General features: G+C 40.6%; 1 protein-coding gene across 1 annotated transcript; it reads left to right on the top strand.

The window, feature by feature from the left end:
• The first annotated feature begins 587 nt into the window (after nucleotides 1-587).
• On the top strand, nucleotides 588-3,865 carry LOC134216678 (transmembrane protein 62-like). Its single transcript, XM_062695523.1, has 4 exons — nucleotides 588-1,227; nucleotides 1,354-2,578; nucleotides 2,686-2,989; nucleotides 3,056-3,865. Exons 1-4 carry the CDS (start codon nucleotides 1,018-1,020, stop codon nucleotides 3,342-3,344), a joined length of 2,028 nt encoding a protein of 675 aa, XP_062551507.1. The 5' UTR covers nucleotides 588-1,017; the 3' UTR covers nucleotides 3,345-3,865.
• Nucleotides 3,866-14,765: the final 10,900 nt, after the last annotated feature.

The following is a 14,765-nucleotide window of genomic DNA, read 5'->3' as shown; positions in this document are numbered from 1 at the left end:
GGTCACAGCTCTTGAAGTCAAGCATCCCAATCTGTCGAAGAGTACCATGGTGCTTCAGCTTTATGGAAATAACTCAATCTGTAGGCAATCTTGTGCAAGTCCTGTGAGAAAGGTTTTAGAAAAAAATTATGTATGTTATGAGCAAATTTAAAAAATAATAAAATATCATGATTCACAAACTCAAAAGATAACATGAAATCACCAGAATAACTCAATTCACATATTCCTACTATGCATCTGGCTCATAATAGCCGGCCGCTTTACATCACATGCATCTACATCGCTTTGATTACGTCATTTTATTTATTACGTCGATAGAAATTACATCGCTCCTTCTTATTACACAGCAAGCTGTCGAGTACATCGCGCAGTGTAATATTCAACAACCGATGGATTCGGTTGGTTGCAGCGATTTCGATGTAATATTCAACAACTTTTTTTACTGTGTTGTTTTCAGAGTAAAAAATGCGCATTTTTTAGTTTGAGAAAAGGAGTAAAAAGTATACATCATACCCTATTTCTAACCCGCATACAAAATTCTAAGCAACGGTAAATGTCACAACGAAAATAATGAACAAAACAAACGGTGCGAACGAAAGATAACAGTACCCCAGAATTTCACCACCCACTCCAACAAACAGCTGAGGAGAGTACCGCTGTTTTATTGACCGTTCGTTTAGTGTTTCCCATCAACTCCCTTTTTTACATCATCGTTATCAGTGCGGTGAAGATAAAATCGTGTTTTTCTTTCAAAATTGCAAGTAATTATACCTTTGTGACGTTCACAAAACGAAAATTTCTGAATCCTAAGTACAGATTGGTAATTGATGCTGTTTAAACGTGTACTTATGTAAGGATAGTTTTGTTGTAAGTCGTGCTGAAAAATAACAAAAATATTGTGAATTGCAACAATCAATAAGGAAGGTCATTGAAAATCGCTGCGAAGGCCATTGAGGTTGCGAGAAAAATAAAGCACAGAAAATTGCGTCTCGTTTGGGAATCCGGTGTTGAAACAAAATGCGCTTCACAACAGCAGCGGTTGCGCTGATTGCGTTCATCGTAATTTTTTCGATTTTTGTGGCGAATGTGGCCAACCTAGTCGGACTGGATAGTAAGTTGAACAAACGATTGAATGCTGCTTATACCAAAGGACAAGAGCGATGGAATGTCGGCGGTAAGCAGCTAACATTGGACGATAGCCCACGGCATCTGATGTGGTTCTTGCAGGTGAGTTGTGAAAAAGTGAGCAAAAACCCACTTTAGTGTGCTTAATCAAGGAGGGATATTTTCTCTTCCATATCTTTCCACTCAATATTTAAAGCAACATAAGTATTTTGTCTATGTGGCTTGCAGATTTCCGACATCCACATCAGCTTATACAAAGATCCAAGCCGAGTGCCCCATTTGATTGAATTTTGCAACCGTACGGTAGACATTATTCGACCTTCGGTCGTCTTGGCTTCAGGGGACCTAACAGATGCAAAAACTGCGAATTTTCTCGGCTCGAAGCAACATGAGCAAGAATGGCGTTGGTACCGGGATGTCCTCAAGGATACGGATGTTCTCAGCAAAACAGCCTGGTTGGATATCCGTGGCAATCACGACAATTTCAATGTTCCTGCGCTGCAGACAAAACAGGATCTTTTCACCAACTATTCCGCACAAGGGAAGAATCATCCCCGATCGTATTTGCATCAGGTGACGAAGGATGGCGAACGCTACAGTTTCATTGCTGTGGATGCCTGTCTGGACCCGGGGCCGAAACGGCCTTTCAATTTTGTGGGAATGCTTTCTATGAACGAAACTCAGCATATTATTGGTCTTGCGGAAAAATCCCGAGCTATGGAAACAAACTACACCATCTGGTTCGGACACTATCCAACGTCATGTATATTAACGCCTGGCTTAGGAACCAGTGGCATTCGCAACTTGATTGGAAAGTATCAGGAAGGATATGCATATCTCTGTGGTCACTTTCATAAGCTGGGAGGAGCGGTCCCACACATGTACACTATGCAAAACGAAGGATTCCTGGAATTAGAACTGGGCGATTGGATGAAGAACCGTATGTATCGTCTTGCTGCATTTGACCACGGTCAGTTCTCTTTCGTAGATTTGCAGCACAACAATTGGCCTGTGGTCTTGATAACGAACCCGAAGAATGTTCTCTTCAACATACCGGGTAAGGAAAATTCGCATTTGCCGCTTGAATCCACCCACATCCGTTTGTTAGCCTTTTCACCGGCAAAAATTACCGAGTGTCAAGTTAAGGTCGATCCGGACGAATGGGTCGACTGCACCCGGGTTAGTCGAGAGCTATTCGTGGTACCTTGGTCCCCGGAAAGATATGCACAAGGATTGCACAAAATATCGGTGTTCATACGCGACGAGGAGGGCAGGTATCGAGTGGTCGAACAGGAATTCACGCTGGATGGATCGAGACGGAAGTTCAGCACGCTGGCTCGTTTCGTACTGATGTACGACACAAACAAAATATTCCAAGTGTTCTTCAGTCTGGCATTGATTACCTGCTTGTTGCCGCTATGCGTTTTCCGGATTTGGCATATGCTTGTCAAAAGTGAGTATTATTATCCTGATTTGAATCGAATAATATTGGTTAGATTACTCTACTTGTTATCGGTTATGCGAGTCACGGTAGTTAAAACCGACTTCTTTATTCTCTAGATGGCTCAATTGCTCGACCCCGATTTCGAAGCTACTGCTGCCGTGGTTGGATTCGAAAGATGTGGATTCTTTCCACAGTAGATCGATTGGTGTTTCCCCTAATCGGCTACTGCCTCTTCGTGACCTGCGGTCCGTGGTCCTTCGGCGAAGTGATCGACGGCCACATGGGAGTAGTTTTCGTGTGGGGCATTTTCGTCAACGGCACATTCCTTCCGGGTACATTGACCTACTTCTACGGATTCTTCCAATTGATGTTTTGTCAATTCCCGCTCATGATAATCTACGCCAACAATGCACATAAAAGGTTCCAACAGCAATAAAACCGTAAATATAACACGTTCATCCTAAAACTATCCTTTTCAACTTGCAGATTATATCGCGGACCAGCCAGTGCAGAAAAGAAGCTCGGCTTCCTTGCCGCCACCTGGCAAAATCTACCCTTCCTGTTGATTATGCTCGTGGAACTGCTTCTGGCTCTCATCTTTTGGAATGCTTACGGCACGCTGGCCTTCATCATTACGCCCCTGCGTACCTGGTCTATCGTTCTGAACCTGATCCTTTGGTACCAATCAAAAAATCTACCCGAAAAAAGTCTTCGCTCGGCGGCTTCCCTATGGTCTGCAACACCCGAACCGAAGGCCTCCCAACTTTCGCAATAAGGTGTTACAGCAAAGTGAATTGTTTACAAGCATGGAAAATACGTTTTTGATTCATAATTGTAACATGTCTCGTATGGAAAATATTGAAACAATAGAATTTAATGCCAGTGTTGTAGACATCCAAATAACAAATTTAACAATCTAATTTATTCTATTTAATATGGTTTCAATGTGTAAGACCAATGACTGATTTGTGTAGAGAACTTTTATTTTCCTAGAAATATAGTAAACTTTGTTTAGATTTCGTATTATTTAGTTTTAGATAGTGATTCAATATTTACAAACGAGAAAGTTTATTTATGCTATTTATTAAATTATTTAGATTTCGACCAAATGACTAGTTTCTAAGAAAGATTGGTATCTATGAAATTTGTTCAAGAACACCACCGACAATTTGGAGTTATAAAAATTCCAATCAATATATGATATTCTTCTAAGGCAACTAAATACATACTAGTATTCACTGTTATGAAACTTAGTACATGTGTATTTATGTGATAATAAAAGGTTAACAATCCATTGCTTTGTTTCAAGTCATTTTCACTGCAGTTTACATCTGCCTTTCCATTAAAAATGTTTTAGAAGTGTATGAGCCTCCACCCTAGCTGTCAGCGTCCCCCTCACCTCTCAAGTTGGGTGAAGACTTATATTAACTAAATGACTCAAGGGGCTAGTGTGCTTACTGGCTCAAACATGGGAGCTAGACTGGCCCAGGATACAAAAAGTCGTCGGATTCTACGGGGCACCCCCCAAGATTTTGCCTTTGGGTAAGAAAATCATTCTCTGACAATTTCAGCCTGATCGGTTATTGCATAAGCTGGCGCAATTGATATGAAGTTAATATGGGGGTTTCAGCCGAAATATATGGGAAAATAGACCTCTGTTACTATTTCGTACAGGATATTGGATGGAAGAGCCCGATTGAGCCCAGATTTGCAGGAAATGAAGTTAACATGCCAATGAACAATTCTACATAAAATTCTACTTAAATAAATTTTAAATTAGTTTTTAGCTGATTAATTTTGAGTTGGGTTGATCACTGCAATCAAGGAGCTAAACTTTACTAAGGTGGCGCAGATCAGCGCTGCGTGCCACTAGTTGTCTCTTTTACTCTCCCGCTGATCTTATGCAACGCAATTAGTGACGTCACTATTTGCGTTGCATAAGATCAACGGGTGAGTTAAAGAGACAACTAGTGGCACGCAGAGCTGATCTGCGCCACCTTAGTAAAGTCTAGCTCATTGAGCTGCGATATGTGTTGTGGCGCGCGTGTAGTTACTTATGTTTCACTGCGCGCGAAACCACGCATCGCAGGCACCTTTGATTGCATGCGTATGTTTTCATGGCAATTAATGAATTTCAATGTGCTCAACCCAACTCCAAATAAATCAGCCAAAAACTAATTTAAAGTTTATTTAATCATAGTAGAATTTTATGTGGAATTGTTCATTGGCATGTTAAATTCATTTCCTGCAAATCTGGGCTCAATCGGGCCCTTCCATCCAATTTCCTGTAGGAAATAGTAACAGAGGTCTATTTTCCCATATATTTCGGCTGAAACTCCCATATTAACTTTATATCAATTGCGCCAGCTTATGCAATAACCGTTCAGGCTGAGATGTTCAGTTCAGAGAATGATTTTCTTACCTTAAGGCAAAATCCTGAGGGGTGCCCCGTAGAATCCGACGACTTTTTTTTTCTCCCCATACTAGGCTGGGCCAGTCTAATGGGAGCCCTAATGCTACGTTTTGACAGGACAAGTGAATTGAACAACTCAGTAGAATTCAATAGACTTGCCAAAAGTTGAACATGTTCAACTTCCTTTTCGTTCAAGTGAATTGAATTAAGATGTTTACACGTTCAGTTCGCGTTCGACTCTAGCGACTTGCTCAATTCATTTGCCTTGTAGTATCAGGCTGAATCCGAGACATGAGTAAAAATAAACGTAGCATCAGGCTCAATCGGAAACAGGAAAGCGGAGTACAAAAGTCAAGTACCTAGTGTTGTGTCTAGCTAAATTAGGTCATCGATATTTAAGAGTGTTTATTCGAAGAACGCAACCCAGAACTGTCAATTAGAAGTCATTATAAAATAATCTGAAAAGAAGAAGTTTTCGAGGTTGAATAAATGTGAGTCTCTTACCATTTTGGACTTCATCGAAGCAACTTGTGATTTTATTGTGTGCTATATCTCGATTCCGAATCTACCATTTCACATTGGACCCCGTGGCGACGAGGAAAAGGACTACGATACGGATACGTTTGGATTTGACTGCAAGGATAAAAGTCCATCATTAATTGTTTGGCGCCGGTGCCAGGTGATTCAATAGCAACATATTATATCAACCAGTGCGTGTGAAATCGATAAGGATCAGCTGGATTCCTGTTGGTCGCCAGTGGAAAACCGGACGTAACTTATCGACCCCAGCGAGAGAATGCTTTTTGTGAACACGACCCGAAAACGTTAGTGCTTCGGCGTCTATTGGCTGTAATCATCAAGGAGTATTCTTGCACGATTTCCGTGGAAGGGCCATTTAAGGACAAAATCTAAAACATTTAAACCCGCAAACAATTAAATGAGCTTTGAAACATGCAATGTAACGATGTTACGGCGATTGAATGAGCCCAATAAACGCATAGTAAGTAAAACACGCTGAAATTTTGAATGGTTGTTACGTCAACTATGAGATCATGGGCAGGCTGCTATCGGACCCGTATTGTATCCCTCCTGGGAACGGCAATTGAGTTGCAGTGTCAATTTGGACATTCGGGAAGGAAGTTTCATCTCTCGACGACGAGAGTTTCAAAATAGCCTAAATAAACCTCCTATGTCGAATATAAAGCAGTACATTAAGGTATTAGAAAGTCTTGTAGGCGCACTAACTGGTCTGAAATCATTATTGGTAGTAGCAGGTGACTTCAATGCGTGAGCAGTGGACTGGGGAACCTTGGGTTTATTCTACGAGTCGAGTGACGTGAGGTGAGTCGAGTTTAGCAATTTTCACGTGAGGTGACAATGTTATTGTTATAATCCAATGTTATGCGCCAACCGATCGGTCTCATCGAAGCACAGTACGAGGCCTTTTCGTGTAGAGTGCTGCACAATGGGGTCCTGTCCGACCCTATCCGGGTCGTAGCTGGTGTGAGGCAAGGATGTATTCTATCACCGTTAGAGTAGAGTGGGGCAAGAGTACGCACTTAGTTTCCAATCGATCATGTGGCCCTTATGAAGCAAACTTCTGCATATCAAATCAGTGTCGATGATTCATATACTCTTCCTTTATGTTACCCAGTGAAAAAAATATTGAAATTATTGAGATTCGTTCTAGTAGAACCCTTATTGCAAGACAAGTGAAAAACGCACTCTTACCCAACCGGTGGGGTAAAAAAGTGCGCATCGGTGATAAGAGTACGCATTTATCCAATCATGTGCTTTAAGTATATATTAACACAAATAAGAGTTACTAACATTTAATTGATGTTTAATGAGCATATATTAGGGAATGTTTAAAGATTACGTATCTCTTAAAGGGGGAGGGGGTGCTAAAAATGGGCACTTTCATACGAAAAACCATTGTTTTTTATATATACAAAAAACTACAGAGGTAAAAATATATATCAGGTTTCGCGTGGCGTATACAAATGCATTTTCCTTAAAGAAAGTCCACCAATCACGTAACGTAAAATTTGACTATTTCATCACCTCTCCCTCCCTATCTTACACTATTTGTAGGAATCCTCTAAAAATTATATGGATCGTCACACATTTCGCAACCCCTCCCAGCCAAAAGTTGCGTAATTTATGAATGTTTCTTTTGATTAAATGAAATTATCATTTAGAATTGTGTTTTCGTACTATGTTAGGACTGTTCGTACTATGTTATGTACAACAAGTCCTAATACAATTTCATTATTTCGCTTCAGTGCTTTGTTCGCTCAGTCCTTTCTAACACCGAATTACTTCAACTTATCCTAAAAACTTGTGATAATTTCGAATTCTGTCCCTTTTTTCTTAATTGTGGATCTTTACGCTTTGAAAGAAGTCTTATTTCGGCCGGAGATACGGGTTTGACATCATAACTTGAAGATTCATATGCGTACTCTTGCCCCACCGGTTCCTGCGTACTTTTACCCCACAGTCCCAAAAATTATACAAGTAATGGTTTTGACTTCTTGGAAAACCAACCGGATTGGTGTTCTGTACCATAAAGTACTTCATACAATAGGTTATCGAAATGGTATAATTTTCACCTGATTGAACGTATATATGGTAATGAAATACTAGTTGCGGAAATCCAATTATTTTTATCAAAATGACCAAAAAGTTATCTAACTCCATATCTCCTTTGTTGTTTATTCAAATCGTTTACAATTACACATGATAATAGTTGGCCAGAATACCTGTCAAACAGATGCAGTGCTGCTAGTTTATCTTTTTTTATTACTTCAAAAAATCGAAAACTCTTGCCCCACTCTACTCTACTGTTCCTCATCGTAATCGATGAGATTCTGGTACATGCGATTGACCGTGAACCAAACCGCGGGCTGTTATGGCAGCCTATAACCATGGAGCACCTAAACGACTTCGAATTGACTGATGACGTTGCACACCTCGCGCAACGTCGCTCTGATATGCAGAGTAAGCTCAACGACCTTGCCGAGCCCTCCTCCTCAGCAGGTTTAGTCATCAACGTCAACAAAACCAAATAGTTGGATGTAAACACGGTGACTCCTTCCAGTTTCACAGTAGCCGGGCAACCAGTGGAGAATGTTGAAAGCTTCCAATATCTTGGTAGCCAAATGGCGTCAGACGGCGGTGCCAAGATCGACATAGGCGCACGGATCAAGAAAGCAAGGGCTGCCTTTGCGAGTTTAAGAAATATATGGAAAAATAGGCAGATAAGTGAACGCACCAAAATACGAATTTTCAACTCTAACGTGAAATCTGTGCTGTTATATGCTAGCGAAACATGGTGTGTATCAGTGGAGAACACTCAACGGCTGCAGGTGTTCATTAACAGATGCCTGCAGTATATAATTCGAGCCTGGTGGCCTCACAACTGGATCTCAAACAACGAGCTCCATCGTCGTTGTCACCAGAGGCCGATAGCAACAGAAATTCGGGATCGGAAGTGGGGCTGGGTCGGCCACACTCTACGTAGGGGCGGAAACGAAATCTGTTAACAAGCATTAGACTGGAACCCAGCGGGACATCGCAGCAGAGGCAGACCCAGAGGCTCATGGCGGCGAAGCCTCAATAAAGAAATAAAAGAAGTCGACCGAAATCTAACCTGGCAACAGGTTAAAGCGATAGCCGGGCATCGCTCAGGATGGAGATCTTTCAAGTCGGCCCTTTGCACCTCCGGAGGTGTACAGGATCCATAAGTAAGTAAAAAAAGTGACCATGTTATTCAAATGGGGCTATACGACTCTTCTCACGTCATTCGAGCAATCTCACGTCACTCCACTCGTAGAATAGGCCCAGAACCTGGCTCACTAACGCCAGAGGTAATATTCTGTCGCTAGCGAGACTGAACGTGGTCCTGTTGAACGAGGGGCAGGTATTCACGTTAAAAGGGCCGAGAGGTGACTCGAGGTGATCATGTATCGATGTAACCTTCTACAGCGCGGGATGGACGGCAGACCCTGAATGGAGGGGCCATGAGGAAATACGGTTTATGGTCAACTATAACCCCAATAGAACCACAAGGTGGGCCAATACAAATGACCTAGGATGACATACCTCACAGTTCAATCCGGAACTGTTTTGGTGGAAACATTACGATGGAATAATCGGCCTGAGCGGCGACGAGTTATCCGATGTCCTTATACGAGCTTGTGACATAGCAATGCCAAGAGGGACTAATCCAACCGGTTTATTGGTGGACGAGCACGATTGCACGATTGATAATCGAAAGACTCCAGGTTTTCAAGACAGCGAGCAGAGCTCTAAACTAAGAGATACGTAGTAGAGAGCCTGCTTTGAGGAGCTGTGTCGGATGATTAATAACACTCCATGGGGGATGCATACAGGATAGCGATGGCTAGGACCAATAGCACACCTTAAAGTCCCCGGATATGTTAGCCAGCATCTTCGAAGGGTTGTTTCCGAAGAATGACTCATCAGACGAGTCAGTTGACTTGGTACCGCTAGTGACTAACGACAAGATTAACGTGGCTGCAGTTAAGATGAACATGGCACCAGGGCTGGCTGGAATCCCTAAACATGCTAATCCGGATATGTTCAGGAGTTGCCTTCCATGATGCTTGGATGAAAGGAACTTCAGAACCAGGAGACTCTTCAGTATACAGGCCAATCTGCCTGCTCGGCACAACTGGTAAGTTGTTGGAGAGGGTGATCCTGAATAAATAGTCGGTTTACACGGAATGTGCTGGCGGCTTATCGAGGAACCAGTATGGGTTACGTAAAAGTCGTTGTACCGTTGAAGCAATTCGATCGGTAACGGTACGTCTAGGAAAGCGCGTGGTTTGAATAGAAGAGGTATTAGGTACATTGCATTAATTACATTAGATGTAAAAAATGCTTTTAATAACGCAAGTTGAGCAACTATTGCTAACTCACTAAACCGCTTGCCAGTTCGTGTTGAGTCAATTGAAAGCATGGTCAGATCAACTTCCACCTTACATAGCTGTTTCAAGAAGTGTTTCCATAGGTTCGGGTTCACGAGAATGTCCGGAATGCATTTCTTATGGATTCTATGTCGCGAAACAATTTTGTATTCGTCGCAAAATGTCTAACTGGCGAAACGCACTAGTCGTCGATTTCAGTGTTCCTCTCAGCGACGTCGATCTGCTAAACGTGGGGGATGTTAGTAATGCATAACTTAGGAAACTATGTACTTATCGAATACAGGGTTTGATATGGGGGATACTTTCAATACGGCATGAATGCACTCTAGTTCAAATGTCGTTAACGAACAACCAAAACAACAGACAACGATGGCGGTATCGTGACAAACTTGAGAGCAAGCGCACAAGGCATATGTTTTCCAGCTCCGAGCTAGAGCACTGCACTGGGTATAATTACCAAGATTTGGGAGGAGGAGATTCTGCCGCAGGAGTTGATGAAGGGTGTCGTGTGTCCCATCTACAGGGCTGGTAGCGGTCAATGCTGCTCAAAATAGTGACTTTAGTGACCAACACTGTCGAAAAAAAGGACCAAATAGTGACTTTCAGCTGCAGAAAAAGTGACCAAATAGTGACTTTGAATTTCATTTGCAGTGACAAAAATTGACTTTTATATGAAGTTAATAAGGCCGATACTAATAATTTTCAAAAAATTTTTAATTATGTCTTCCTCTACTATCTTTTGGCCGAAAATACCAATTTTAAGGCGCAATAAATTCAGCAAAAATTGTTAATTGGTAGCAGTTAATTGCCTATTTCCGGGGTTAAACCACCCGACTTGGGCATTAATTTACAATGTTGTGAAAACTCATATGTGAATATGTACGATATGTATTAGATATTAGGGGTATTCATGTAGGGTGGTATTTTTAACAAAGTGTATTTGCTAAATGTTTACCACCATGTGAATGCACCACGCAGTGTACTCTGTAGGGTATCTGTTCCATTAATAATAACATGCTCCTATATCAATAACATCCGCAAAACAGGCAATTTAAGCTCAATTTGTGTCGTTTTTTTGTTGTTATCCGGCGTGCTCAGTGCTGAAAAAAATCACAAAAATGAGAAATAAAACAGTGCGCACCAATTCTTTGTTTCCAAATGGTATTGATTTGGGTACATGGTATGGATTCAAGGAGCAGTTCCCTTATATTGATGTGTTAATGGACAAAATTATCTATTCTATATTTTCTTATGTCAAAGAATAGCGAAAAGAGGTCTAGGACGATTGATTGCAGCTTATTTGAGAATGAAAGTTAGAAGTTTATAAAATACTTCTAGATGCGAGGGGCGCGCTGATGAATCTGTGTATGCGACATTATTTTAGAGCTATCCGTAATTCTAAGTTTAGACAAGGTAAGTGAATTAAGCAAGTCGCTTAAATTAAATGCGAATTGAACGTGTAAGCACCTTCATTCAATTCACTTGAACGAGAAGAAAGTTGAATATGTTCAACTTTTGGCAAGTCAATTGAGTTCAACTGAGTTGTTTAATTCACTTTTCCTGTCAAAACAGCATAGAATGAAAAAAGCAGCCTTGCTCAAATGTCATGTACAACCCAAACCGGTACGCACATAGGAACTTACCGAACCACGATTATTTAGAGCAAGATTCTACGTTTGTTCTTTTATTTTCTGAAAAATATCACATCAAACCCCTTGAACATGGTATTCTAGATTGGTGTAAACGAATACACATCAAAATCTAAGTGTATCGACAAAAGATATTTTAGTTACTAGATAAAGATTGTCGCTTCGGTTCCCTTTGTTCTGCTGTCCGAGACATGTGTGGTACATACCTGTCAAATCGTATGGATTTTCCTTCTTTGACATTTAGCTCCCCTATCGTCGCCAGCAAAAGATGTTCCGGACAGCGACGACAGCGACAATCTTTATCTAGTAACTAAAATATCTTTTGTATCGACATACAGTCACGTAAGTCTGATTTCTTTTGAAAGAAATACCAGCTTGTAAATATTTGGCTAAATATACCACGTATACAACAAATACACTGAATACCAAGCGCTACGTGAATATCCCTATTGATTTGGAAAATGTATTGGAGGTAACTAAACAAGAAGTTCGAGCTACCAACCGATGAATCAAACTCAAAATAGTAAAAATCTAAAAAAAATCCAACTATTCTCGATGGAATATACAAAGTTTATCCAGTTTCGAATGTCTAAATTATCATCAGAATAGATCTTGGAAATTTTTAAAGTTTTTTTTCGGTGCAGATGTCGAGAGAACATTCATTGGGTCCTTACGGAAAAAATATGAAAAAAAATCTTTCTATGAGGGATCCCTTACGTAAAAAATGTTCCACTTCCAAAGTCCTTTGCAGTATCAAGCAGTGATTCAAATTTTTCCATTATGTTTAAAAAAAATCTTATGTTTCAAAATACATAAAAATAGTTGTTTTTGTGAGTAAAACATAAAGGAACTGTTCCATTTTCCATCTCACTGAACATATATTCATCTCATCGCGAAACAAAGAAAGACGGCATGAAAGATGAAAGATGAAAATATCAGAATTTTATTAAAAAGGTCAACAGTTCAATTGATATGGTGTAGAATTTATTAGTCTTCAAAAGAGGTTTTAAAATAAGCAGAGTATGCTATTAGCACAGAGAAACAGACGTCTCACTTAGAACAAATTGCAATCAAAATCATCGTCACGAAAACATTGTCGCCCAATGCTAAAATCCCGGTGAGTGGCCAAGCGGCAACCAGATTGCGGTAGTGTGCAAACGTCAAACACAAGCAAAATCGATGAAAGCGCCATCGGTGGCCGATTGACCACCTACAAAAAGTTAAATAAACCGTTAAAAATGTGTACGATGGAACATATGTTGAGTGAGACGTCTGTTTCTCTGTGCTATTAGCATTGTGAATATATTTAGAATCTCAATCCTCTGTGTCGATCCTGCTTGCATCACTATATACCCAATTGCATCACTGTGACCCAAAACCTCTCCAATCAATCGCTGTTAAAAATCTAATAATCACACCAAGATTCAGAGTGGATTTGAAGTCGCTAAGAAGTTGCGAATAGCTTTCGGGTCAAAAATGCTAAGTGGTAATTTTTTTCTAAATCCGTAATTTCATGTCCGTCATGAATAAAACAGCTTCGACGGATAAAGCTTCAAATTTTTCAACATTTTTTTTTTCATTTCGCGGCGATAGTTTTAAAATAGTTGAAAATAGTGACTTTTTCCGAGAAAAAGTGACTTTAGTGACTTGAGGTCAAAAAAAGAGACTTTTTAGTGACTGACCCGAAAAAAGTGACCAAGTCACTAAAAAGTGACTCGCTACCAGGCCTGCATCTATGAAGGGATGATACGCTGAATTGTAGCACCTACCGCATAATCACATTGCTGAACGGCACCTACAAGGTTTTCTCTCAAATTGCATGCCGTCGGGTGTTCGCCATACACTAGATATTGCAGAAATGCCACGAAGACAATATACCCGCAAATCATCCATTCATCGTCAATCAAAGCCGTACATGATACAATCGATCGACTCCAGCTGTGACAGCTAATGCACGAACACGAATTCCCGGATAAACAGACACGGTTGCTTAAAGCAACGATGGGTCGGAAGATGTGCGTGATTCGAGGTTCAGGTGATGGACTTTTGTGCCTGGTATTCAACATCACTTTCTTTGGGGAGGGTAATACGAAGGGCAGAGATTGACATGAAATGTTACAATTTTCATGAAATCCATTTAGCTATTTGGTTTCGCCGACATTATACATATTATACGGTGACTCTATGAGGAAATATTATTTTTCAAAAATCAGTATCTCTGAAACACCCACCACCCATGCTCTCCTCTTTCATATAGTGGAATAAACTATAATTTTCTATCGGGGGATCTAGAAGAATTTTTTTTTTCACTATTTTTGTTGCAAACTCCATAGAAATCTCAAATGATAGCCCCCAAAAATTTATGAGAAAAATAAATAAAGAAAATAAGCCTCTTCGGACAAAGACACCGTGATTATGGCACGTAACTTTAAGAATATGAGGAAATCGTAAGTACTTTGTACTCCGCAATATACTCGATCGAAAAGAGTTCGCAGCCGTACAAAACTATCTCCAAAACACCTATTAGACCAATGCTCCTAGAGGACCAACGCGCACTTGGAGTTCTTCAAAAACAAAGTACTGCGTACTTATCATCTATTTGTGTGTAGATGGCAAACGGTACGTGAAGCAAGCGAAGGAATCACGAGTTACATCAGCTGTTGGGGACACCATCCATTGTTCCAGTTCATAGGGGTCGTACACTTATTACGTAAGCAATTTTTCTGGGTTTTTCGACCCCCCCTCCCCCCTTGTGAGATTTTTTTCATACAAAAGACTTTTTATTTATGGAGCGTAAGATATTGACAGACCCCGCGTTCCGGGTTCTTGTTGCATCTCTCTCTCTCTCTCTCGTTTTCGTACACAACTATTAAACATAATGAGAAGTGCACGAGAAACTACACTAGTGGTCGATTTTAGTGTGCTTTTCGTCCCGATGTTGGAAAAGTCAAGCATTTCTTAGACCTTAGAGAATCAAATAAAGATCAATTATGCGGATGTGAAAAGCACCCAATTGCATAACACCCGTAATTGTGCTCTGATAGGGTTGATAGACAAAGAAGTCGTTTTGCGCCATCAATCAGAGTACAATTGCAAGCGCACAATTCTTTGCACTGTGCAAAGACAGAAAAGCAATACAAAATTCCATTTTGATAAGAAAATTATTTTGAGCTTTTTAGTGG

This window comes from Armigeres subalbatus, chromosome 2, assembly GCF_024139115.2.
Source record: "Armigeres subalbatus isolate Guangzhou_Male chromosome 2, GZ_Asu_2, whole genome shotgun sequence".
Classification (NCBI taxonomy): Eukaryota; Metazoa; Arthropoda; class Insecta; order Diptera; family Culicidae; genus Armigeres; species Armigeres subalbatus.
This window is presented reverse-complemented; position numbering and strand designations above follow the sequence as displayed.

Excerpts from the sequence above, each read along its gene's own strand:
- LOC134216678 (XM_062695523.1), top strand. The coding sequence starts at position 1,018 with ATGCGCTTCACAACAGCAGCGGTTGCGCTGATTGCGTTCATCGTAATT. Across the intron at positions 1,228-1,353 it reads ATCTGATGTGGTTCTTGCAG|ATTTCCGACATCCACATCAG; the intron begins GTGAGTTGTGAA and ends TGTGGCTTGCAG. Across the intron at positions 2,990-3,055 it reads GCCAACAATGCACATAAAAG|ATTATATCGCGGACCAGCCA; the intron begins GTTCCAACAGCA and ends TTCAACTTGCAG.